The sequence below is a fragment of the Ranitomeya imitator genome, chromosome 3, assembly GCF_032444005.1.
Source record: "Ranitomeya imitator isolate aRanImi1 chromosome 3, aRanImi1.pri, whole genome shotgun sequence".
In the NCBI taxonomy this organism is placed as follows: domain Eukaryota; kingdom Metazoa; phylum Chordata; class Amphibia; order Anura; family Dendrobatidae; genus Ranitomeya; species Ranitomeya imitator.
In genome coordinates, this window is record NC_091284.1 from 88,900,456 (window position 1) to 88,924,887 (window position 24,432).

Here is a 24,432-nt window from a genome sequence, read left to right on the forward strand (position 1 = left end):
CACTACATACTTACCTACAGCCGTCTGTCCTCCAGCGCTGTGCTCTGCACTCCTCCTGTACTGGCTGTGAGCGTCGGTCAGCTGGAAAGCAGAGCGGTGACGTCACCGCTCTGCTTTCCGGCCGCTGTGCTCACAGCCAGTACAGGAGGAGTGCAGAGCAGAGCGCCGGGGACAGACAGCTGTAGGTAAGTATGTAGTGTTTGTTTTTTTTACTTTTAGGATGGTAACCAGGGTAAACATCGGGTTACTAAGCGCGGCCCTGGTTTATCGTTGGTCGCTGGAGAGCGGTCTGTGTGACAGCTCTCCAGCGACGCTGCAGCGATCCGGATCGTTGTCGGTATCGCTGCAGCGTCGCTAAGTGTGACGGTACCTTAAAGGTCCCTTCACACTCAGCAACTTCACAACGAGAACGACAACGATCCGTGACGTTGCAGCGTCCTGGATAGCGATCTCGTTGTGTTTGACACGCAGCAGCGATCTGGATCCCACTGTGCCATCGCTGGTCGGAGCTAGAAGTCCAGAACTTTATTTGGTCGTCAGGTCGGCGTGTATCGTCGTGTTTGACAGCAAAAGCAACGATGCCTGCTATGTTTTACATGGAGCTAACAACCAGCAAGAACGATAAGTGAGTCGCCGTTATGTCACTGGATCGCTCCTGCATCGTTCTGGAGCTTCTGTGTTTGACGTCTCTATAGCGACCTAAACAGCGACGCTCCAGCGATCGGCTCGTTGTCTATATCGCTGCAGCATCGCCGAGTGTGACGGTACCTTTAATCTTTGGTATAAGTGTACAGTGGTTATAAACCGTCCCTTGTGACACCAGCTGTGCATTTAGCATCACTGTCAGGGCAGTCTAGGTCCTTTTTGTAAGATAATAATTGGTCCTCAGTGACGCTAAGAGTTTACATTCATATATAAATAGTCCTATGGTGGTAATGTGGAATTAATGTTAAAGGGACTACATGACTGTTCACACCAGGCACCGTGCAATGGCCAACCATTCATGTTCACCTTCCCCATCTCCACCCACCTCTTCTTTGATTGACAGCTTTGGCGTTATAGAGCCGGAGAAGGGGGGAGATAGAGGTAAAACAAGCAAAATGTTAAATGTTACGCCCCACCATAATGCACTGAGCTTGATTTGAACAGTCATTTTGTGTTGACAGACCCCCTTTAAAATTGGAAATGACAAGATGGCAAATAAAAAATATATATAATTTTAGTGTAGAGTAGTACCGGGTGTCAATTTACCCTTATGTGGTAGTATTTAATTTGTTTCTACACACTTGTGTGTAGCAACAGCGTTCTCCAGTACAGGATTTAATAAAATCACATCTTTAAAGTACCAGGATTAGTAAAAGAAAAGCTTTAACAGGACTTGCCAGCTCTGCTTTAGTAAATACTTGTACGGCCCATGAAGTGCCAACAGTGGGGCAACCTTTCAGAGAGCTCTGCGTTGCTCCATTCCTCCGTTATTCCTCCTGGAAATACAGAGTCAGATAGACAACTGCTTGTCCACAGGGCTGACAGCACTGAATCGTCAGTGTCAGCCCCACTGACAAGCAGAATGGCGAGACCCCTTAGTCGTTTTATTAATACAGGAGGAATAACAAGGGAACCACACTATTTAAGAGTTCTAAGAAAAAAAGTGCTCCAGGATTCTGTCAAGTATCTACTACAAGAGGCATCTCAGAAAAGCAGATAGGTCCTCTTTAAAAACATACGATAGAAGGAGAAACAGTTTAACCATGTAGATGAGATTGATGGTAAATGCTAATAATGGCTATATACCACACCCTTCTAGTCTAACACCAATAATTAAGGCATATTTAAGGCAGGCATCATAAAAAGTGAGGGCAATGGTGGACCAGCAGCTAAGGTCTAGTTGGGATAGAGGGGCTCTAGTTTCCCCATTCTCACTAATACATAATGAATGGTCACTGTCCACTGAAAGGAATGGAGGAGTTCTAGAAACCTAGGTGTGCCCGTGGCATTGGGCGTAGTGATTATAGGAGGACACGGCCTGTAAAGCTTGTATATTAGATGTGCTGCTGCGCCCACTAAAGAACATATCACCTGGCGAGAGGCAAACTAACATGTGCCGATGCTGGATCGGTCCCAGCGTTTTCTTTGGGCTCTCCAGACCAGCAACGACTCATACATACAAGATTGCCCATCACTTGTTCTTTAGTGGAACCTAGAGGATGACGAGATCCATGTAGCAGAGCCGTCTTTATGGCCTCATAGACTGCCTCACGGCCTCCTGCAGGGATTTCCGGGTCACTAGAAGCCGGACAACTTCCTCATTCTTCTTAGTGAGACGTTTTCGAGCCTGATCATGTGTCACCATGGTCATGTCCCATCCATTCACCTACAAGAGAAAGGGACGTGCTGATTATTGCAGTACCAAACTACTTGACAGGCCATCCAGAGAGAAGCGGAGATTGGATTTCGAGCCGGCGTCTGGGGAGGTTACACTTTTTTGCAGGTGCAGAAGAATGATTTATTTACCTGCATGATTTTGTCTCCCATTTGAAGACCAGCCACCTCTGCAGGTCCTCCTTCACTAACTCGCGTGACATAGATTCCCTATGGTTCAAAGCAAGAAACCCATTGGGTTATATGTTAAACTCTTCATTCAGACCTGTGGAACATTACAGCAATGTAGCAACTTTTTTTGTGGGAAGCTGGGCTATAAGCATTATTTCACAATTAGGTCATGTTCACCTAACGCTGCTGGGAAGAAGGAATGAATTCTGGATTCAGCACCCAAAGCAGGGGACAGCGCTTAACTCTAGCGCTGTCTCCTGCACGGTGCGTGTGGTACCCAGTTGGCACACGGCTGCCACACTGATGTGCCACGTGAGCAAACGGACACACTGATAACTCTGGTACCGATTTTTCCGGTACCGGAATTATCTGGATTTGTGGGACAGGTCTAAGAAATAGGCATTCCTCACATGTATTCAGGCTGTCTAGCAGCTGCAAATCATGCAGCTGTGGTGACGAAAACTAAATCTCCGAGCACTAACAAATACTCAGACCACCCGAGCGTGCTTGCGGAAACCCGAATAACGAGTACACTCGCTCATCACTAATAGCCAGGAGATGTTCAAAATGGGGCTAATTAAATAGTCACCACCTAAAGCAACAGCCACGGTTACGGTACCAAATCTTTACCTTATCTGTCTTGTCCTCCGAAAAGGGGTTCTGGCTGGGGTCTTGATCTATACCTCCTCCGATACTGAAGCCCAGGATCAGGTTCTCCCCCTGACGCAGCTTATGGATTTCAACTCTTTGCTTTGAGAAGAGAAGAGAAAAATAAAATCAGCGCTTAGTAGTATAGATAGGATCTGTCAGTACAGGATACGGCATATATTAAACAGCTGGACGGTGCACAGACTGCTGTGTCGGCACCTCTGCTCTTGTACCGTTCTGTTCTCAGGACCTGGCCAAGCCTTTTGGCTAAGCGACTGTATTGTGCATTGTGAACAGGATGATCTCATATGGAGAGGAATGACAAGAAGGATCCTGGTGGCGAGTGCGAGACCGAAAAATTATTCTAAAGCTGTAAGATTATGGTGAACGAGCAGTTGCTAAGGTCGCTTATTCGACAACAATCATTTAGGCTATGTTCCCATGGTGAGTCTTTTTACGCTGCGTATTTCGGAAAAAAATACAAGTAGCCGATTTTACTTAATGGGTGAGGAAAATCTGCAACATTAAAAACTCACCTAAAGCTCATCATTGGACATAGCCTTAGTGTCAACAGGCTGCTAATCACCTGATAAATAAGCAAAATGCTTTTTCATGCCATGCAAAAAAAAAATATATATATCATCGTTCTTGGTGGTGCATGGTCCTATATAAAATAGGACTCACGTTGCCCAGAAATATGGCAGCCTGTGTGCGGTTACATATAAGGCTACGTTCACACTAGCGTTGTGCGCCGCTGCGTCGGCGACGCGACGCACAGCGCACCGAAAAACGCGTGCAAAAACGCTGCGTTTTTCGACGCGTGCGTCGTTTTTTGACGAAAATCGGACGCAAGAAAAATGCAACTTGTTGTGTTTTCTTGGTCCGACGCTAGCGTCAAAAAAGACGCACGTGTCGGAAAAAGCAACAAGCAAAAACGCATGCGTCCCCCATGTTAAACATAAGGGTGCATGACGCGTGCGTCGCCGCAGCGTCATAGGCTATGTTGTGAGGCGAAATTTTAACCCCGCGCATTCCAATTCACCAAACAATTTTGCCCCTATCTACATAATGGGGAAAAAAGTGAAAGGAAAAGTGTTGGAGGCGTCGCAGCTACAGCCACAAAATTTTGCACAGTCACACGTCTGGACCCTGAGAGCGTCATAGGCTATGTTGTGAGGTGAAATTTTAACCCCGTGCTTTCCACTTCACCAAACAATTTTGCCCCTATCTACATAACGGGAAAAAATTAAAGGAAAAGTGTAGGAGGCAAATTGACAGCTGCCACATGTGAACAAGGGGGACTTAAAGAATGAGAGCGATGGCGCCAAAGAGTATATACCGATCAGTTGCTAAGGTGGGGCCCCGACATGGGATACTCACCACACACGGGGATATGAACACACACAAAATGCGCCACACACTACCACGTGCTTGAACACATATTGCCCTCAGCACACATTTCACCACAAATACACCAACCTCGCCACATAAAAGTCGAAACACAAAAGTCGCCACTCAAAACTCGCCACGCGCAGAACTCGCCACATGCAAAAACTAGGCTCTTGCAAAACTCGCCACAAGTGCAAAACTCAACTCATGGAAAACTCGCCACACGCAAAACTTGCACACGCGGAAAAATTGCCACATGCACAAAAGTTGCAACACATGCAAAAGTTGCCTCACACAAAACTTGCACATACTCAAAAGGCACCACACATAAAACTCGCCATGCGCAAAACTTGCTGCACACAACTTGCTACACTAACCTGTCACATGCAACTCGACACACAAAAAGTTGCAACACGCATGTTGCCACACAAAACTCATCTCACAAAAGTCGCTACATGCATGTCGCCACACGCAACTCAACACACACAACTTGACAAACGATACTCGCCCTAAAACACACACAAGTCTGGTATTATCCTTCAAAAATAAAAATCTGATTAATAAGCACACAAACTACAACAAATGTACCATACGGGAAATATGGCAGCTGTCAGTCACATGACCTGTCTATTATGTGTATGTGTGAGCTAATATATACTGCCAGGGGGAGGGCTTCCTGTTGGCTGGGGATTTATCAGGCTGCCAATTTAGCTTACAAATACTAAGGTAAAAATACTGAGCAAATAACGTGTGAACGAGGTCTAATACAGGAGATGACACACAGGTATCTATAATATAACGCTGGGAGCGTCACTCTGTCCGAAGCCTCTATAGACTGCGCAAGCGCCGGCGCAGTCTGGGCCTCACAGAGCGACGCTCCCGGGAGATCGCGGTGTGCGTTCACACTGAACGCACACCGCGATCTCCACCGCAGAAGCAGGGACCGCCAGGAGGGTGAGTATCGGCCTATATTCACCTGTCCCCGTTCCATCGCTGAGCGCCGCCATCTTCCCGGTCTTCGGCCTGTGACCTTCAGTTCAGAGGGCGCGATGACGCGCTTAATGCGCGCCGGCGCCGCCCTCTGACTGAACAGTCACAGCCAGGAGACCGGAAAGATGGCGGCGCTCAGCGATGGAACGCCGGACAGGTGAGTATAGTAAGTGCTGGGGGGGCCTGAGCTGGCGGCGATACCGGCACCTGACCCCCACAGCGCGCCGGTGTCCCCGCCTGCTCAGGCCCCCCAGCACTCGGCGCCGAGCGGGTCAGAGGCAGTATGGGGACGCAGGATGGAGCAGCACATAAGGATGGGGACGCAGGATGGAGCAGCACATAAGGATGGGGACGCAGGATGCAGCAGCACATAAGGATGGGGACGCAGGATGGAGCAGCACATAAGGATGGGGACGCAGGATGGAGCAGCACATAAGGATGGCGACGCAGGATGGAGCAGCACATAAGGATGGGGACGCAGGATGGAGCAGCACATAAGGATGGGGACGCAGGATGGAGCAGCACATAAGGATGGGGACGCAGGATGGAGCAGCACATAAGGATGGGGACGCAGGATGGAGCAGCACATAAGGATGGGGACGCAGGATGGGAGCAGCACATAAGGATGGGGACGCAGGATGGAGCAGCACATAACAGGATGGGGACGCAGGATGGAGCAGCGCATGACAGGATGGGGACGCAGGATGGAGCAGCGCATACCAGGATGGAGACAATATACCAATATAAATGCTCGCCACCCGGGCGTAGAACGGGTTCAATAGCTAGTATACTATATACAGGGGAGATGACACACAGATATATACTATATACAGGAGAGATGACACACAGGTATACTATATAGAGGAGGAGATGACATAGAGGTACATATATATACAGGAGGAGATGACATACAGGTATATACTATATACAGGAGATGACACACAGGTATATACTATATACAGGAGCAGATGACCTACAGGTATATACTATATACAGGAGGAGATGACACACAGGTATATACTATATACAGGAGGAGATGACACACAGGTATATACTATATACAGGAGGAGATGACATACAGGTATATACTATATACAGGAGGAGATGACACACAGGTATATACTATATACAGGAGCAGATGACCTACAGGTATATACTATATACAGGAGGAGATGACATACAGGTATATACTATTTATAGAAGATGACATGCAGGTATATACTATATACAGGAGGAGATGACATACAGGTATATACTATATATAGAAGGAGATGACATTCAGGTATATACTATATATAGGGGAGATGAAACACAGCAGGTATATACTATATACAGGGGAGATGACATACAGGTATATACTATATACAGGAGATGACATACAGATGTATACTATATATAAGGGAGATGACAAACATGTATATACTGAGGTGATGAGGTGAAAATGAAAAGGTGTGAGTGCAAAATGAGAGGAGTGAGGAAAAATAGTGGAGTGATCAGAAAATGACAGATGTGAGGTTGAAATGACAAGTGTTAGGGGGGAATGAGAGGTGTGAGGGAGAAAATGAGAGATGTGAGGGGGAAAATGAAAGATGTGATTGGGAAAATGAGAGGCGTGATGGGAAAATAAGAGAAGTGAGGTGCTATAACTAACCACAGATATTTACTATGCCCAGGCAACGCCGGGCTCTTCAGCTAGTAGGCTAGTAAAGCAGTGCGATCCCATGCTGTAATGTCTGTATACTCTCATTTACTCTCCCTGTACAGTCAGACACAGCCATTACACAGTACACAGCAGGAGGACATTAATAAGATTATCTCAGCACAGGAACATTATATTTAAAACACATCCAATTATGGAAAGTATTATTATTTCAAGATCTATTGATTAAAATCAAGTTTTGCTCGTATGAAAATCCCTTTAAGGCACCAATACACTTTAGGTAAAACCCCCAACAAGTTACAATTGGGAACATAAAGATCACATGATTGGAATTTAATCTTTTGTTCGGTAAGAAGATAAACCAGCGCCTGTTGATTGGAACAGCGATGTGAACACAGGGACTCTTGGCCTGTGTATGGAGGAGATGGCTCGCAGCTGGACGACTGCTATCTAATATGTGTGGCATATGCCAGGTGATCAATTTTGGTGCATATTACAAGAAATAGGACAGTTACCTACTAGTGATCAGCGAGTGTACTCGTTGCTAGGGTGGTCTCCGAGTATTTATGACTGCTCGGAGATTTAGTTTTCATCACCGCAGCTGAATTATTTACAGCTATTTGCCAGGCTGAGTACATGTGGGGGTTTCTAATAGGTACCTAATAGAATAAAAGTTATATTTTAGGGGCATTTTTTGGTTCTTTTTGGTCGATAACAGTTTATATGCTCCGTTTCAATTGTTTTTTGGTTTATTTACATGTGGGGGTTGCCTGGTTGCTAGGGAATCCCCACATGTAATCAAGCTGGCTAGTAGCTGTAAATCATTCAGCTGAGGTGATGAAAACTAAATCTCTGAGCAGTCACAAATACTCGGAGACCACCCGAGCAACGAGTATACTCGCTCATCACTATTGCCTACGCCAACTCAATTTTGGCTTACTTCCAGTTAGGTCTGGTCTTCTTTTCTAGACAGCAAAATGTACTTAGTTTTGAGTCCTATGTCCCTCCCTGTTTTTCTGTACTCTTATAAGTTTTATATTTTGTACTTCATTATGTTGTTGATTCAATAAAAATTGAAATGTGTTGAATTTCCACTTAAAGTCCACTCCTTTATCCTGTGGTGGCACACTTACCTAGGATGTTGTGAAAAATTAACTTTGAATTTGGGAGTGCGCACCTAATATAATTAGTGCTACCATATTCAGAGGACTTTTTTTTTGTATATCAAGATTAAGAAGTGCAAGAAATTCTGGAAGCATAAAGCGTAGGTAATTACGGTAATACTATAAGCTAATGTACAAGTGAAATTGGCTGCATAAACTGCAAGGACGATTAGACAATATATATGCCATGTAAAATATAGATACTAAAACCTTTTATTAAAAAGATGAACAGAACAAAAATCTCCAAACAAATGCATCGTTTATTATAATGATATATGGGGAAAAACATTCCACAGCTCTCCACCTCATAGCAGTGACAGAGGTACATCTGTCGGTCGGCCCTGCCCTTGGACATCACAGATAAGCTGACACCTATGTAGAGGTAACCATGGGCGACGAGAATAAACAAATCCACCCAGACAAACACTGCTGAGAGATCAGGTCCTTATTGACTGCTGGGAAACTCCGCGACCCACATCCATCAACGGATTTGTGTCAGTTTCAAAACAAAAATGTCCCTTTTTTCTGTATCTCAATCAGTAAACGCACCATCTTGATATTAGAGGCAATGAGAGGTTCGGGTGACGTTACGCCTCACACCATAGCAGGTATTGACCCCTACTCTGACACCAGCAGTCCCAAGTCAGCCAACCGTATTCAGAGGAGCGCGTCTTCTAAGGCTATGTTCCCACCATGAGATTTTGGTGCATTTTTGATGTTTCATAATTTCTTCACCTATTATTTAAACTAGGTTTCTTGTGGGGGTTTTTAGGTGTTTGTATTGCGTGTTTGATGCTGTGGTGTTTGGTATGTCATGATTTAAATAAAGTTATTAATTAAAAAAAAAAAATGGATATGTGCTGTGTGGGAAAACACAGACACAGGACAAATGTGAAAAAAATTGTCCTGTAAGGCTAGTTTCACATTTGCGTTTTAAACGCAAGTGGTGAAAAAAACGCATGTAAACGCGTGCAAACGCTGCGTTTTTTAGATGCATGCGTTTTTGCATGTGGTCAAAAAACGCGGCGTTTTGACGCGTTTACATGCGTTTTTTCCTGCGTTTCCGTCTTTGAAACGCATGATGAGAAGTGTGTGACAGCTGTCAATCATCAAAATCAACTAGAAAACCCACTATAAACAGAAATAGCTAGGGTTAAGATCCCTAGGGTTAGGGTTAGGATCCCTTTAGGGTTAAGGTTGGAGGGTGGCTTATCAGTGTGTATTTTTGTGTTTTTCTATAAAAACGCAAACGCATGTGCTTAAAAACGCATGCGTTTACATAGACAGCAATACGTTTTTTTTGCCGCAAAAAACGCCTCTAGAAATTAAAAAAGAGAATGAGAATATCTGCGCTGGAAAAAACAAACACTAGAGGACCATAAAAACTAATAAATACATACGTAGATCTCACAAAAAAAAAACTAAAACCGTGTTAGGATAAGAATAAGACTAAAACTAAAAACAACACCATATGCAACTGGGAGAGCAACCTACTACCGCCAAATGTATAAAAAACAAATAATAAACACTATAGTGTCACTACCTGCCAGGGTCGTCCAGGGAGGATAAGAATAGATGCAATATAGTAGGTTGAAGTATCCCAGTGTGGTGTAAAGAGAAGTCCGTGCCAAATGGCCACTATGCAGGAAGCGGTGGAGCGGCTTGTTCCGATATCCTTAGATACTTGCAAATAGTCCGGTATGGATCAAGGTGGTAGACACTGCCCCGGCCGGTGGCAGCGCTAGCCAGCATTCAATGTGGCGTGTCCACGCTACTATACAGAGCCGTTAGGTGTACTGCAGACGCAGGACCTAATGTGACGTCACAATCACGTGAAGAATCACGTGATGGGCTACAGGGAGAGCTTAGGACCAATTCCTTCCTACGCGTTTCGGAGACAAAACGATCTCCTTCCTCAGGGATGATCCTATAGCAAGTAGAGCGCTCTTATATAGTTAGCGGTGGACAGGTAGCCATATTAGGAATTGAACGCAAACAACTCGATCTCGCTATTGAGACCTCTTGGGATTAACGTATCCAATAGAAAAATCATTTTCGTCTCTTCCCTAGACATTTCTTTAATGAAGTCCCCCCCTCTCCAGCAATTTTGTACTATTTTAAGGCCAGTAAAGATAGTTCCATGAATAGACCCTCCATGATGAGTCAGAAAATGTTTGGAGAGGGGATGCCCAACAAATTTTTTCTTTATATTTCTAAGGTGTTCATTAATCCTTATGTGAAGGGCTCTTTTAGTTCTGCCTATATATACCTTTTCACAAGGACAAGTAATTGCATAAATAACCCCCTTGGTGTTACAAGAAATAAAATTCCTAATCCTCCAATTGATGGTACCTTTCTCAAATAGATGTTGTTTCCTACTTTTTAACAGTATGCATGGTTTGCATTTTAAACATGGAAAAAAACCTTGAGGTGTATTTGTATGTAAGTGAGTAGGGGAAAGAGTACGTGGAACTGTCGGAGCTATCTTGTTACCCAGATTAAGGGCTTTTTTGTAGATAAACAAGGGACGTTCTGGAAGCTTATCCCCAATCACCTTGTCCTCTTTTAGGATATCCCAATATCTATTTACAATGTTTCTGAACAGGTGAGTATATCTGGTGATAATTGGAATTTTCTCCAACCATCCTTTTGTACTAGTTTTTTCTTTGGTTTGCAAGAGACCCGATCTTGGTAGTTCCTGTACCTGGTTTATAACCGAGCACAAAGAGCTACGGGAGTAGCCTTTCTGTAAAAATTTGTCCATAAGATTTTTGGATTCCTGCATAAAATCTTGCTCACGGGAACAATTTCTTTGTGCCCTAATCATCTGACTTTTGGGCACATTTAACAGCCAATTGGGAAGGTGGCAACTATCCAAGGATATATAGTTGTTGCCATCAATAGGTTTATGGAAAGTTCTCGTGTGGATGATACCATTTTCAATAAAGATGTTCAAATCTAGAAAGTTAATAGAAAGGGTACTGGTGGTTCCCATAAAATTTAAAAAATATGAGTTTTTATTTAAATTACCAATAAAATCGGACAGAGAATCAGGACCACAAGACCAGATAAAAACAATGTCATCAATAAATCTTTGCCAGAGTACCAGATTCGCACCCCAGGGGGAGTTCCCATAGATGGTATCAAGCTCCCATTTACCCACGTAGAGGTTAGCGTAACTGGGTGCGAATCTGGTACCCATGGCAGTACCCCATTTGTTGTGAGTTCTGTGGCTGGGTTCACTCCTGTGGTCACGGGTGGTGCTGCGGCTTCTGGGCTTCCTTCCTCAGGTGTTCTGGTGAGCTCATTGGCTGCTTCGTTACTTGACTCCACCTGATGCTGCTGTCCTTGTTCCTAGTCAATGTTCCAGTGTTGGATCTGAGCTTCTCCTGATTGTTCCTGTGACCTGCTGCTCTGTATAGCTAAGTGCTTTTTTGCTATTTTGTTGCCTTTTTTCTGTCCAGCTTGTCTTTTGTTTTGCTGGAAGCTCTGAGACGCAAAGGGTGTACCACCGTGCCGTTAGTCCGGCACGGTGGGTCTTTTTGCCCCCTTTGCGTGGTTTTTGCTTTAGGGTTTTTTGTAGACTGCAAAGTTCGCTTTACTGTCCTCGCTCTGTCTAAGAATATCGGGCCCCACTTTGCTGAATCTATTTCATCCCTACGTTTTGTCTTTTCATCTTACTCACAGTCATTATATGTGGGGGGCTGCCTTTTCCTTTGGGGTATTTCTCTGGGGGCAAGTCAGGCCTATTTTTCTATCTTCAGGCTAGCTAGTTTCTTAGGCTGTGCCGAGTTGCATAGGTAGTGGTTAGGCGCAATCCACAGCCACTTTTAGTTGTGTTTAGGATAGGATCAGGTGTGCAGTCTACAGAGTTTCCACGTCTCAGAGCTCGTTCTTTTGTTTTTGGGTATTTGTCAGATCTCTGTGTGCGCTCTGATCGCTAGGCACACTGTGTCTCTGGATTGCCTTCATAACACCTGTCATTAGCAAACATAACAGTACTAGGAGCCCACTAATGATTCTCAATAGAAGGAAAGAAAAAGTTCTGACATCATTTTTTTTTTTTTTTCTCTGCTCTGTGTTCACTTTTTTTTTTTTTTTTCCCCCTAGACATTTGGGTGTTTCTGGACACAGGTGTGGACATGGATTTTCAGGGTCTGTGCTCTTCAATGGATAATCTCGTTATAAATGTACAAAAGATTCAAGATACTATTGATCAGAAATCTATGTTAGAACCAAGAATTCCTATTCCTGATTTGTTTTTTGGAGATAGAACTAAGTTTCCAAGTTTCAAAAATAATTGTAAGCTATTTCTGGCCTTGAAACCTCATTCTTCTGGTAATCCTATTCAACAGGTTTTGATTATTATTTCTTTTTTGCGCGGCGACCCTCAAGACTGGGCATTTTCTCTTGCGCCAGGAGACCCTGCATTGAGTAGTGTCGATGCGTTTTTCCTGGCACTCGGATTACTGTACGATGAGCCTAATTCAGTGGATCAGGCTGAGAAAAATTTGCTGGCTTTGTGCCAGGGTCAGGATGATATAGAAGTATATTGTCAGAAATTTAGGAAATGGTCAGTACTCACTCAGTGGAATGAATCTGCGCTGGCAGCTTTGTTCAGAAAGGGTCTCTCTGAGGCTCTTAAGGATGTCATGGTGGGATTTCCTATGCCTGCTGGTTTGAATGAGTCTTTGTCTTTAGCCATTCAGATCGGTAGACGCTTGCGCGAGCGTAAATCTGTGCACCATTTGGCGGTATTGCCTGAGGTTAAACCTGAGCCTATGCAGTGCGATAGGACTATGACCAGAGTGGAACGGCAGGAATACAGACGTCTGAATGGGCTATGTTTCTACTGTGGTGATTCCACTCATGCTATTTCTGATTGTCCTAAGCGCACTAAGCGGTCCGCTAGGTCTGCCGCAATTGGTACTGTACAGTCCAAATTCCTTCTGTCCATTACCTTGATATGCTCTTTGTCGTCGTTTTCTGTCATGGCGTTTGTGGATTCGGGCGCTGCCCTGAATCTGATGGATTTGGATTATGCTAAACGTTGTGGGTTTTTCTTGGAGCCTTTGCGGTGTCCTATTCCATTGAGAGGAATTGATGCTACACCTTTGGCCAAGAATAAACCTCAGTACTGGGCCCAGCTGACCAGGTGCATGGCTCCTGCACATCAGGAAGTTATTCGCTTTCTGGTGTTGCATAATATGCATGATGTGGTCGTGTTGGGGTTGCCATGGCTACAAACCCATAATCCAGTATTGGATTGGAATTCCATGTCGGTATCCAGCTGGGGTTGTCAGGGGGTACATGGCGATGTTCCATTTTTGTCGATTTCGTCATCCACCCCTTCTGAGGTCCCAGAGTTCTTGTCTGATTATCAGGATGTATTTGAAGAGTCCAAGTCTGATGCCCTACCTCCGCATAGGGATTGTGATTGTGCTATCAATTTGATTCCTGGTAGTAAATTCCCTAAAGGTCGATTATTTAATTTATCCGTGCCCGAACACGCCGCTATGCGCAGTTATGTGAAGGAATCCCTAGAGAAGGGACATATTCGCCCATCGTCATCACCACTGGGAGCAGGGTTCTTCTTTGTAGCTAAGAAGGATGGTTCGCTGAGACCGTGTATTGATTACCGCCTTCTTAATAAGATCACTGTTAAATTTCAGTATCCCTTGCCATTGTTATCTGACTTGTTTGCTCGGATTAAGGGGGCTAGTTGGTTCACTAAGATAGATCTTCGTGGTGCGTATAATCTGGTGAGAATCAGGCAAGGAGATGAATGGAAAACTGCATTCAATACGCCCGAGGGTCATTTTGAGTATCTAGTGATGCCGTTCGGACTTGCCAATGCTCCATCAGTGTTTCAATCCTTTATGCATGACATCTTCCGTGAGTACCTGGATAAATTCCTGATTGTTTACTTGGATGACATTTTGATCTTCTCAGATGATTGGGAGTCTCATGTGAAGCAGGTCAGAATGGTTTTTCAGGTCCTGCGTGCTAACTCTTTGTTTGTGAAGGGATCAAAGTGTCTGTTCGGTGTGCAGAAAGTTTCATTTTTGGGATTCATCTTTTCCCCTTCTACTATCGAGATGGATCCAGTTAAGGTCCAAGCCATCCAGGATTGGATTCAGCCGACATCTCTGAAAAGTCTGCAAAAGTTCCTGGGCTTTGCTAATTTTTATCGTCGCTTCATCTGTAATTTTTCTAGCATTGCCAAACCATTGACCGATTTGACCAAGAAGGGTGCTGATTTGGTCAATTGGTCTTCTGCTGCTGTGGAAGCTTTTCAGGAGTTGAAGCGTCGTTTTTGTTCTGCCCCTGTGTTGTGTCAGCCAGATGTTTCTCTTCCGTTCCAGGTTGAGGTTGATGCTTCTGAGATTGGAGCAGGGGCGGTTTTGTCACAGAGAGGTTCTGATTGCTCAGTGATGAAACCATGTGCTTTCTTTTCCAGGAAGTTTTCGCCCGCTGAGCGTAATTATGATGTGGGCAACCGAGAGTTGCTGGCCATGAAGTGGGCATTCGAGGAGTGGCGTCATTGGCTTGAAGGAGCTAAGCATCGCGTGGTGGTATTGACTGATCATAGGAACTTGACTTATCTCGAGTCTGCCAAGCGCTTGAATCCTAGACAGGCCCGTTGGTCGTTATTTTTTGCCCGCTTCGACTTTGTGATTTCGTACCTTCCGGGCTCTAAAAATGTGAAGGCGGATGCTCTGTCTAGGAGTTTTGTGCCCGACTCTCCGGGTTTATCTGAGCCAGCGGGTATCCTCAAGGAAGGAGTCATTGTGTCTGCCATCTCCCCTGATTTGCGGCGGGTGCTGCAAAAATTTCAGGCGAATAAACCTGATCGTTGTCCAGCGGAGAAACTGTTCGTCCCTGATAGGTGGACTAATAAACTTATCTCTGAACTTCATTGTTCGGTGTTGGCTGGTCATCCTGGAATCTTTGGTACCAGAGAGTTAGTGGCTAGATCCTTCTGGTGGCCATCTCTGTCACGGGATGTACGTACTTTTGTGCAGTCCTGTGGGATTTGTGCTAGGGCTAAGCCCTCCTGTTCTCGTGCCAGTGGGTTGCTTTTGCCCTTGCCTGTCCCAAAGAGGCCTTGGACACATATTTCGATGGATTTCATTTCTGACCTTCCCGTTTCTCAAAAGATGTCAGTCATTTGGATGGTCTGTGATCGCTTTACTAAAATGGCCCATCTGGTGCCCTTGGCTAAATTGCCTTCCTCCTCTGATTTGGTACCTTTGTTCTTTTAGCATGTGGTTCGGTTGCATGGCATTCCTGAGAATATTGTTTCTGACAGAGGTTCCCAGTTTGTTTCAAGGTTCTGGCGAGCCTTTTGTGGTAGGATGGGCATTGACCTATCCTTTTCCTCGGCTTTCCATCCTCAGACTAATGGCCAGACCGAACGAACCAATCAGACCTTGGAAACATATCTGAGATGTTTTGTTTCTGCAGACCAGGATGATTGGGTGTCCTTTTTGCCGTTGGCTGAGTTCGCCCTTAATAATCGGGCCAGCTCGGCTACCTTGGTTTCTCCATTTTTCTGCAATTCTGGGTTCCATCCTCGTTTCTCTTCAGGACAGGTTGAGTCTTCGGACTGTCCTGGTGTGGATTCTGTGGTGGACAGGTTGCAGCAGATTTGGACTCAGGTAGTGGACAATTTGACCTTGTCCCAGGAGAAGGCTCAACTTTTCGCTAATCGCAGACGCCGTGTGGGTCCCCGACTTCGTGTTGGGGATCTGGTTTGGTTATCTTCTCGTCATATTCCTATGAAGGTTTCCTCTCCTAAATTTAAACCTCGTTTTATTGGTCCGTATAGGATTTCTGAGGTTCTCAATCCTGTGTCTTTTCGTCTGACCCTCCCAGACTCCTTTTCCATACATAATGTATTCCATAGGTCATTGTTGCGGAGATACGTGGCACCTATGGTTCCATCTGTTGAGCCTCCTGCCCCGGTTTTGGTGGAGGGGGAATTGGAGTATATTGTGGAGAAGATTTTGGATTCTCGTGTTTCTAGACGGAAACTCCAGTATCTGGTTAAATGGAAGGGTTATGCTCAGGAAGATAATTCCTGGGTTCTTGCCTCTGATGTTCATGCTCCCGATCTTGTTCGTGCCTTTCATGCGGCTCATCCTGGTAGGCCTGGGGGCTCTGGTGAGGGTTCGGTGACCCCTCCTCAAGGGGGGGGTACTGTTGTGAGTTCTATGGCTGGGTTCACTCCTGTGGTCACGGGTGGTGCTGCGGCTTCTGGGCTTCCTTCCTCAGGTGTTCTGGTGAGCTCATTGGCTGCTTCGTTACTTTACTCCACCTGATGCTGCTGTCCTTGCTCCTAGTCAATGTTCCAGTGTTGGATCTGAGCTTCTCCTGATTGTTCCTGTGACCTGCTGCTCTGTATAGCTAAGTGCTTTTTTGCTATTTTGTTGCCTTTTTTCTGTCCAGCTTGTCTTTTGTTTTGCTGGAAGCTCTGAGACACAAAGGGTGTACCACCGTGCCGTTAGTCCGGCACGGTGGGTCTTTTTTTGCCCCTTTGCGTGGGTTTTGCTTTAGGGTTTTAGGTAGACTGCAAAGTTCGCTTTACTGTCCTCGCTCTGTCTAAGAATATCGGGCCCCACTTTGCTGAATCCATTTCATCCCTACGTTTTGTCTTTTCATCTTACTCACAGTCATTATATGTGGGGGGCTGCCTTTTCCTTTGGGGTATTTCTCTGGGGGCAAGTCAGGCCTATTTTTCTATCTTCAGGCTAGCTAGTTTCTTAGGCTGTGCCGAGTTGCATAGGTAGTGGTTAGGCGCAATCCACAGCCACTTTTAGTTGTGTTTAGGATAGGATCAGGTGTGCAGTCTACAGAGTTTCCACGTCTCAGAGCTCGTTCTTTTGTTTTTGGGTATTTGTCAGATCTCTGTGTGCGCTCTGATCGCTAGGCACACTGTGTCTCTGGATTGCCTTCATAACACCTGTCATTAGCAAACATAACACCCATTGCTGGGAGTAGTAGTGCGCATTATATTTAAAATAATTGTGAGATAAGATAAAACGCATACAATCTAAAATAAACTGAATTTGACTTTCTGGAAGTAGGCCTGCTTTTTTTAAAAAGAATTCCACCGCTTCACAACCTTTATCGTGCTGTATGATAAATTTCTTTCTGGGTCTTACCCTCTTGCTTGAGGGTGTCAATGATGGCCTTCTTGACATCTGTCAGGTCGCTAGTCTTACCCATGATGGGGGTTTTGAGTAATGAACCAGGCAGGTAGTTTATAAAAGCCTCAGGTATCTTTTGCATGTGTTTAGAGTTAATTAGTTGATTCAGAAGATTAGGGTATTGATATGCTAATTTATTGAGACAGGTTTTTTGGGTTATCAGGAGTTGTATGCCAAAATCATCAGTATTAAAACAATAAAAGACGTGACAAATTTCAGTTGGTGGATAATGAATCTATAATATATGAAAGTTTAATTGTAATCATTACATAATGGTAAATAATGAAATTTAACACTATATGCTAATTTTTTGAGAAGGACCTGTATATGTATCAGATGGGTCATGGGCTAGGAGACTATAGGTTTGTTGGTCTCCTAGCAGGTGGTGGTATAGTTATACTAAATACGGAGGACTATATAAAAGAGTGTCTGAGGTTGCTAGGAGACCAACAAACCTATAGTCTCCTAGCCCATGACCCATCTGATACATATATTCGGGAAATGGTGAGTCTAATCAAAAAGGGATATGATCAAGGGATCCTCACAAAAAAAAGAATTTGATTTTATTAACATTAAACATCCTAAAATAGCCCATTTCTACTACCTCCCTAAAATTCACAAAGATCCGGTTAATCCCCCGGGAAGACCCATCATTTCGGGGGTAGACTGTTTAACGGCTAATCTATCTAAGTATATAGACTGTCATCTTCAAAAACTGGTCCCCGAACTCCCCTCCTACTTAAAAGACAGTACTCATATTCTTAGAATATTACAAAACATAGAATGGGAGGATCATTTTATTATAGGCACACTTGATATCACCTCACTCTATACCATCATACAGCACGATAAAGGTTGTGAAGCGGTGGAATTCTTTTTAAAAAAAGCAGGCCTACTTCCAGAAAGTCAAATTCAGTTTATTTTAGATTGTATGCGTTTTATCTTATCTCACAATTATTTTAAATATAATGCGCACTACTACTCCCGGCAATGGGGTACTGCCATGGGTACCAGATTCGCACCCAGTTATGCTAACCTCTACGTGGGTAAATGGGAGCTTGATACCATCTATGGGAACTCCCCCTGGGGTGCGAATCTGGTACTCTGGCAAAGATTTATTGATGACATTGTTTTTATCTGGTCTTGTGGTCCTGATTCTCTGTCCGATTTTATTGGTAATTTAAATAAAAACTCATATTTTTTAAATTTTACGGGAACCACCAGTACCCTTTCTATTAACTTTCTAGATTTGAACATCTTTATTGAAAATGGTATCATCCACACGAGAACTTTCCATAAACCTATTGATGGCAACAACTATATATCCTTGGATAGTTGCCACCTTCCCAATTGGCTGTTAAATGTGCCCAAAAGTCAGATGATTAGGGCACAAAGAAATTGTTCCCGTGAGCAAGATTTTATGCAGGAATCCAAAAATCTTATGGACAAATTTTTACAGAAAGGCTACTCCCGTAGCTCTTTGTGCTCGGTTATAAACCAGGTACAGGAACTACCAAGATCGGGTCTCTTGCAAACCAAAGAAAAAACTAGTACAAAAGGATGGTTGGAGAAAATTCCAATTATCACCAGATATACTCACCTGTTCAGAAACATTGTAAATAGATATTGGGATATCCTAAAAGAGGACAAGGTGATTGGGGATAAGCTTCCAGAACGTCCCTTGTTTATCTACAAAAAAGCCCTTAATCTGGGTAACAAGATAGCTCCGACAGTTCCACGTACTCTTTCCCCTACTCACTTACATACAAATACACCTCAAGGTTTTTTTCCATGTTTAAAATGCAAACCATGCATACTGTTAAAAAGTAGGAAACAACATCTATTTGAGAAAGGTACCATCAATTGGAGGATTAGGAATTTTATTTCTTGTAACACCAAGGGGGTTATTTATGCAATTACTTGTCCTTGTGAAAAGGTATATATAGGCAGAACTAAAAGAGCCCTTCACATAAGGATTAATGAACACCTTAGAAATATAAAGAAAAAATTTGTTGGGCATCCCCTCTCCAAACATTTTCTGACTCATCATGGAGGGTCTATTCATGGAACTATCTTTACTGGCCTTAAAATAGTACAAAATTGCTGGAGAGGGGGGGACTTCATTAAAGAAATGTCTAGGGAAGAGACGAAAATGATTTTTCTATTGGATACGTTAATCCCAAGAGGTCTCAATAGCGAGATCGAGTTGTTTGCGTTCAATTCCTAATATGGCTACCTGTCCACCGCTAACTATATAAGAGCGCTCTACTTGCTATAGGATCATCCCTGAGGAAGGAGATCGTTCTGTCTCCGAAACGCGTAGGAAGGAATTGGTCCTAAGCTCTCCCTGTAGCCCATCACGTGATTCTTCACGTGATTGTGACGTCACATTAGGTCCTGCGTCTGCAGTACACCTAACGGCTCTGTATAGTAGCGTGGACACGCCACATTGAATGCTGGCTAGCGCTGCCACCGGCCGGGGCAGTGTCTACCACCTTGATCCATACCGGACTATTTGCAAGTATCTAAGGATATCGGAACAAGCCGCTCCACCGCTTCCTGCATAGTGGCCATTTGGCACGGACTTCTCTTTACACCACACTGGGATACTTCAACCTACTATATTGCATCTATTCTTATCCTCCCTGGACGACCCTGGCAGGTAGTGACACTATAGTGTTTATTATTTGTTTTTTATACATTTGGCGGTAGTAGGTTGCTCTCCCAGTTGCATATGGTGTTGTTTTTAGTTTTAGTCTTATTCTTATCCTAACACGGTTTTAGTTTTTTTTTTGTGAGATCTACGTATGTATTTATTAGTTTTTATGGTCCTCTAGTGTTTGTTTTTTTCCAGCGCAGATATTCTCTTTCTCTTTTTTAGATTTATCTATGTTTTTGCGGGTGGGTGGTTCCGCTACTATATCTGCTGCAGGTTTTTCCCGAGTGTGAGCGCTACAGGTGCCTTTTTTGTTTTGATTACCATCGCCTCTAGAAATTACTACATCTTGCATTTCCGCAACAAAACGCAAGCATAGAAACGACGCATGCGTCGTCAAAATGCACCAAAACGCAACATTAAAAACGCATGCGTTTTTTTGCATAAGTATAGAAAAAAAACGCATGCTTTTTTTTGCGCTAAAACGCAGCGGCAAAAAACGCAAACTCTTACTTAAAGCAGGGTATATGCCCATTTTCTTTCGGTTTGTCTGTTAAATGGCCACAAGGTGAACATGCCCCTGTACATTGCACGTATACCAACTTATGCTCCGACTCATTTAGTTGGTTTTGATGTGGTTTCTTGTACTTTGAACAAACAACAACTCTGGAAACTTCTAGATGGAATGTGCCCGGAAATATGCAAATAGTCACATTACCTCCTACAGCCGGCATCAGAGAATCCTGACAGTGTGCAGTGTGTGTACTGTGAGGATTCACAAGTCTCCAGTCACATAGGAGGATTACAGACTTTCATTCCACACCCGGACAACCCCTTTAATCCCTTCTACCCAACTCTTGCAAGCATTGCGTCTGTAACAGTTTTACAGCTACACAAGACATCAGACATTGTGCAGTTTCATGGACAACCATTTTGCATTTTTTGCGTTCAGACACATGAAGGTGATCGATGCAAACCCTTTAGGCCATGTTCACAAGTTGCGTTTTTTCCTGCATTTAGAACCTGCTACAAAAAAACAAACAGATTTTTCTGCATTTTTTTGTTCTCACTTGTGCATTCTGATAAAGTTTAGCGCCCTTAAAAAAAAAAAAATCATGATGCAAATTTCTTAACGTTTTTGCACTTACCTTTTGTTTGATGTGGGTGAAAAACGCTGCAAAAACGTCGACAGAAGTGACATGCTGAAATTTAAAAAAAAAAAAAAAAAAAAGGAGCAGTTTTCCCAAATCGGTCAAGAAAATAAAACCAATGTGTGTGTGAGATTTCTGAAATCTTATAGACTTTGCTGGTACCGTAAAACGCAGCTTTAAATTTTGCACACAAAAAAAACAACAAAAACGCAATGTGTGAACATAGCCTTATAGCAGAGTTGCTGTGAAGGGCATATCTCTCAGGAGGAGTTTTCCAAGCAGATTTGGATTGCTGACAGTCCCTTCCTTTTATCTTACTGGATGAATCAGCCTTAACCTCACTATATTCACAAGAAGCCATACTTTACAGTGTTCTAACATGTCAAGAACTATATAAATGCTGCTGTCAAAGTCTATGATGACTCAGGCAGGAACTGACTGAGACTCTCAGGAATGCAGCTGTGATAGGAACGTCCAACACACCTCGGCTATCTCCAGTTTCCAGGGTGGAAGGCGACGTGATATCTTAGGAACCAGATCTTAGCTGTATTGGAAGTTATTGCTCAGTTTACAATCAATGTTGCAGTTTTATAGAAGAAACTTTGTTAGGATACACGCTAAAGAGGTCTAATCTGATTGGGGTCCCTTTCTGGATTTTTCATGAAAATATTGCAGAACATGCACCTGCCAGACACCAATGACTTACAATACGGCCAACAGCACTGGGTCATGAGGTCTACTCCCTTACTGCTGGGGTGGGGAATCTTTTTTTCTACCAAGGACCATTTGGATATTTTTATCATTCTTTGGGAGCAAACTGTGCCCTGACACTGGCACTGGTGTCAGGACGTAATCTTTCATTGCATGACCTTCAGGGTTCAGTAGTGAACACTGCATGTGTGTGCTAACAGAAAGAAGAAATTAATGATAGTTGTAATCAAAATACACCTCCCTGCCCAAGAATGCGGTCCCTGAGAATCTGCCTGGGGGCCTGATAAAAGGTTATCAAGGGCCGTCAATGGCTCTGGGGTCTGGAGGTTCCCCACCCCTGCCTTACTGGGTGGGAAAAGCTCTGAAGATTTATACCTCCCACCACCACATGTGACAGAAGAATGTGGCGCAAATGTGAACAGAACCTTACTGTAATGTTACGTGTACAACTATCAATAGGATGCATTAATGTTTCCTTCATGTAACAGCAACATATCCCACAGAGCTATGAAGTCATGCGCACAAGGAAACAATATTTGTGGTGATCAGAATTATAAGTACGAGAACCTAGTCTATATGTTCCCCAAAATAGTACCAATGAAAACTTCATCAATAGAAAAAAAAAATAGCTATAAGGGTACATTCCCACGGTCAGTACGCTGCGGGTGGGATGCTGTGTACACCCGCAGCAGCCAGATGTGACAGTATAGTGGATACGATTTCAAGAAATCCCATGCCCACTCTGCGTGCACAGACGCCCACGGCCTACCTGCGGAGACAGACATGTGGTGCGTCTCTCCAGATCGCAGCATGTCTACGGTATTTATCCTGCAGAGACGCGCAGTCTCCACAAGAGAAATTTCACTCATAGAATGTATAGGATGCGTTGATTCCGCACGGTTCAGTGATGACATGCGGATTCGCCTGCGTTCAATAGCCGGCTGCGCTTTAGATGCAGAGGACATGTGCTGCGTCCAAATTGCTGCTGATTACTGACCATGTGCACCCGGCCTAAGTCTCAGAAAATTGAGATACAAATTAATTTTTTTTTTTTTTTTTACAAAGTTCAGATTTTTTTTTAAGGAAACCTGTCACCTCATAAAGTGCTTTTACCTGCAGCTAGAGGATCAATCAAAACGTAAATAGCGTTCCAATGCTGCCGCTCAACTGAAAGTGAGTACCGGAAGAAAATAAACGTATCGCCTCCAGGAGCCGCCGGCTTTCAGTCATGGCAGCGGGCATGGGGCAGCTACAGTCACCGCTCACAGCACCAATCACTACACTGTGAGCGGCCCAGGCACATCGACAGCTCGCGCAGGACAGACGCACTGCACCACGAGCTGTCAATCAAAGTGTCTGGGCTTGGTACAGTATAGTGATTGGTGCGGTGACTGTAACCCCTCTGTCCACGCTCCCATGACTGAAAGCCGGAGGCTTCCAGGAGGAAACATCTTCATTTTCTCCTGGTAGCTGCCCTTTCACTAAGTTGGACATGCAACATTGGAAGAATTAAAGAATCATGTCGTCAGGTCATTTTTTTTACAATAAAATGCCATCAAAACAAAATCTCAAAAACAATGGCGATTTATTTTGTCCATATTTTACATCATTTGGATCCCCCCCCCCCCAGTTTTTAGTACATTATATGGAAAGACGAATGGGGACATTCACAAAGACACTTATACGGCTATTTTGAAGAGGGGGAAAAAATGTGGCTCGAGGAAAAAGCTAAAGAAGGAAAACAGAAACTGTCCGCTGTGGGAAAGGGTTAATACACGGGCCCTCCTGCACAGAACATCTTTATGGGGTCATCCAGGAGACAGTTATAGACGGTTTCATTTTTTTTTTCCTCATGACTTTGTTGCAAAAAAAAAAAAAAAAAAAAGTGTCACAATAAGGAAATACAACAAGTCACATGACCTGATCTCACTGCTCAGTGCAAAAAATAAAAAAGTCGCAAAAACTTTCCCAAACTGCCCGAGTGCCCGTGTGATATCACCAGTGCTCATAATGAGGGGAAAGTCACCGGAGAACTCGTCACCGGACACTTCTGCTCCACTCAGGAACTAACTGCACCGGCAGGAAAAGTGCAACTCACCACAACGGCAGTGACCGGCTGTCCGGGGATGAACGACATCCTGGCGGCTGCTCCGTCCACTACTCGTCCCCACAACTGCACAAAGCGGCCCGGGCCTCACACACGCCCAGCTCCTGAATATTAATGAGCCGACACACCCTTATCTGACTAGCCACGCCCCTCAGCTGAAAGTCACGTGTTCTAGACATGAATTAGATAGTAGCT

General features: G+C 44.1%; 1 protein-coding gene across 1 annotated transcript; it reads right to left on the reverse strand.

Annotated features, from left to right (window-relative positions):
• Positions 1–1,486: 1,486 nt before the first annotated feature.
• TAX1BP3 (Tax1 binding protein 3) lies at positions 1,487–24,353 on the reverse strand. Its single transcript, XM_069761088.1, has 4 exons — positions 24,229–24,353; positions 3,181–3,300; positions 2,512–2,589; positions 1,487–2,371 (listed from the first exon to the last, which is right to left on the reverse strand). Exons 1-4 carry the CDS (start codon positions 24,265–24,267, stop codon positions 2,234–2,236), a joined length of 375 nt encoding a protein of 124 aa, XP_069617189.1. The 5' UTR covers positions 24,268–24,353; the 3' UTR covers positions 1,487–2,233.
• Positions 24,354–24,432: the final 79 nt, after the last annotated feature.

Coding starts and splice junctions, on each gene's coding strand:
- TAX1BP3 (XM_069761088.1), bottom strand. CDS start 24,267: ATGTCGTTCATCCCCGGACAGCCGGTCACTGCCGTTGTG. Junction 3,301..24,228: donor AGCCGGTCACTGCCGTTGTG/GTGAGTTGCACT, acceptor CTCTTCTCAAAG/CAAAGAGTTGAAATCCATAA. Junction 2,372..2,511: donor TGGGAGACAAAATCATGCAG/GTAAATAAATCA, acceptor TTTCTCTTGTAG/GTGAATGGATGGGACATGAC.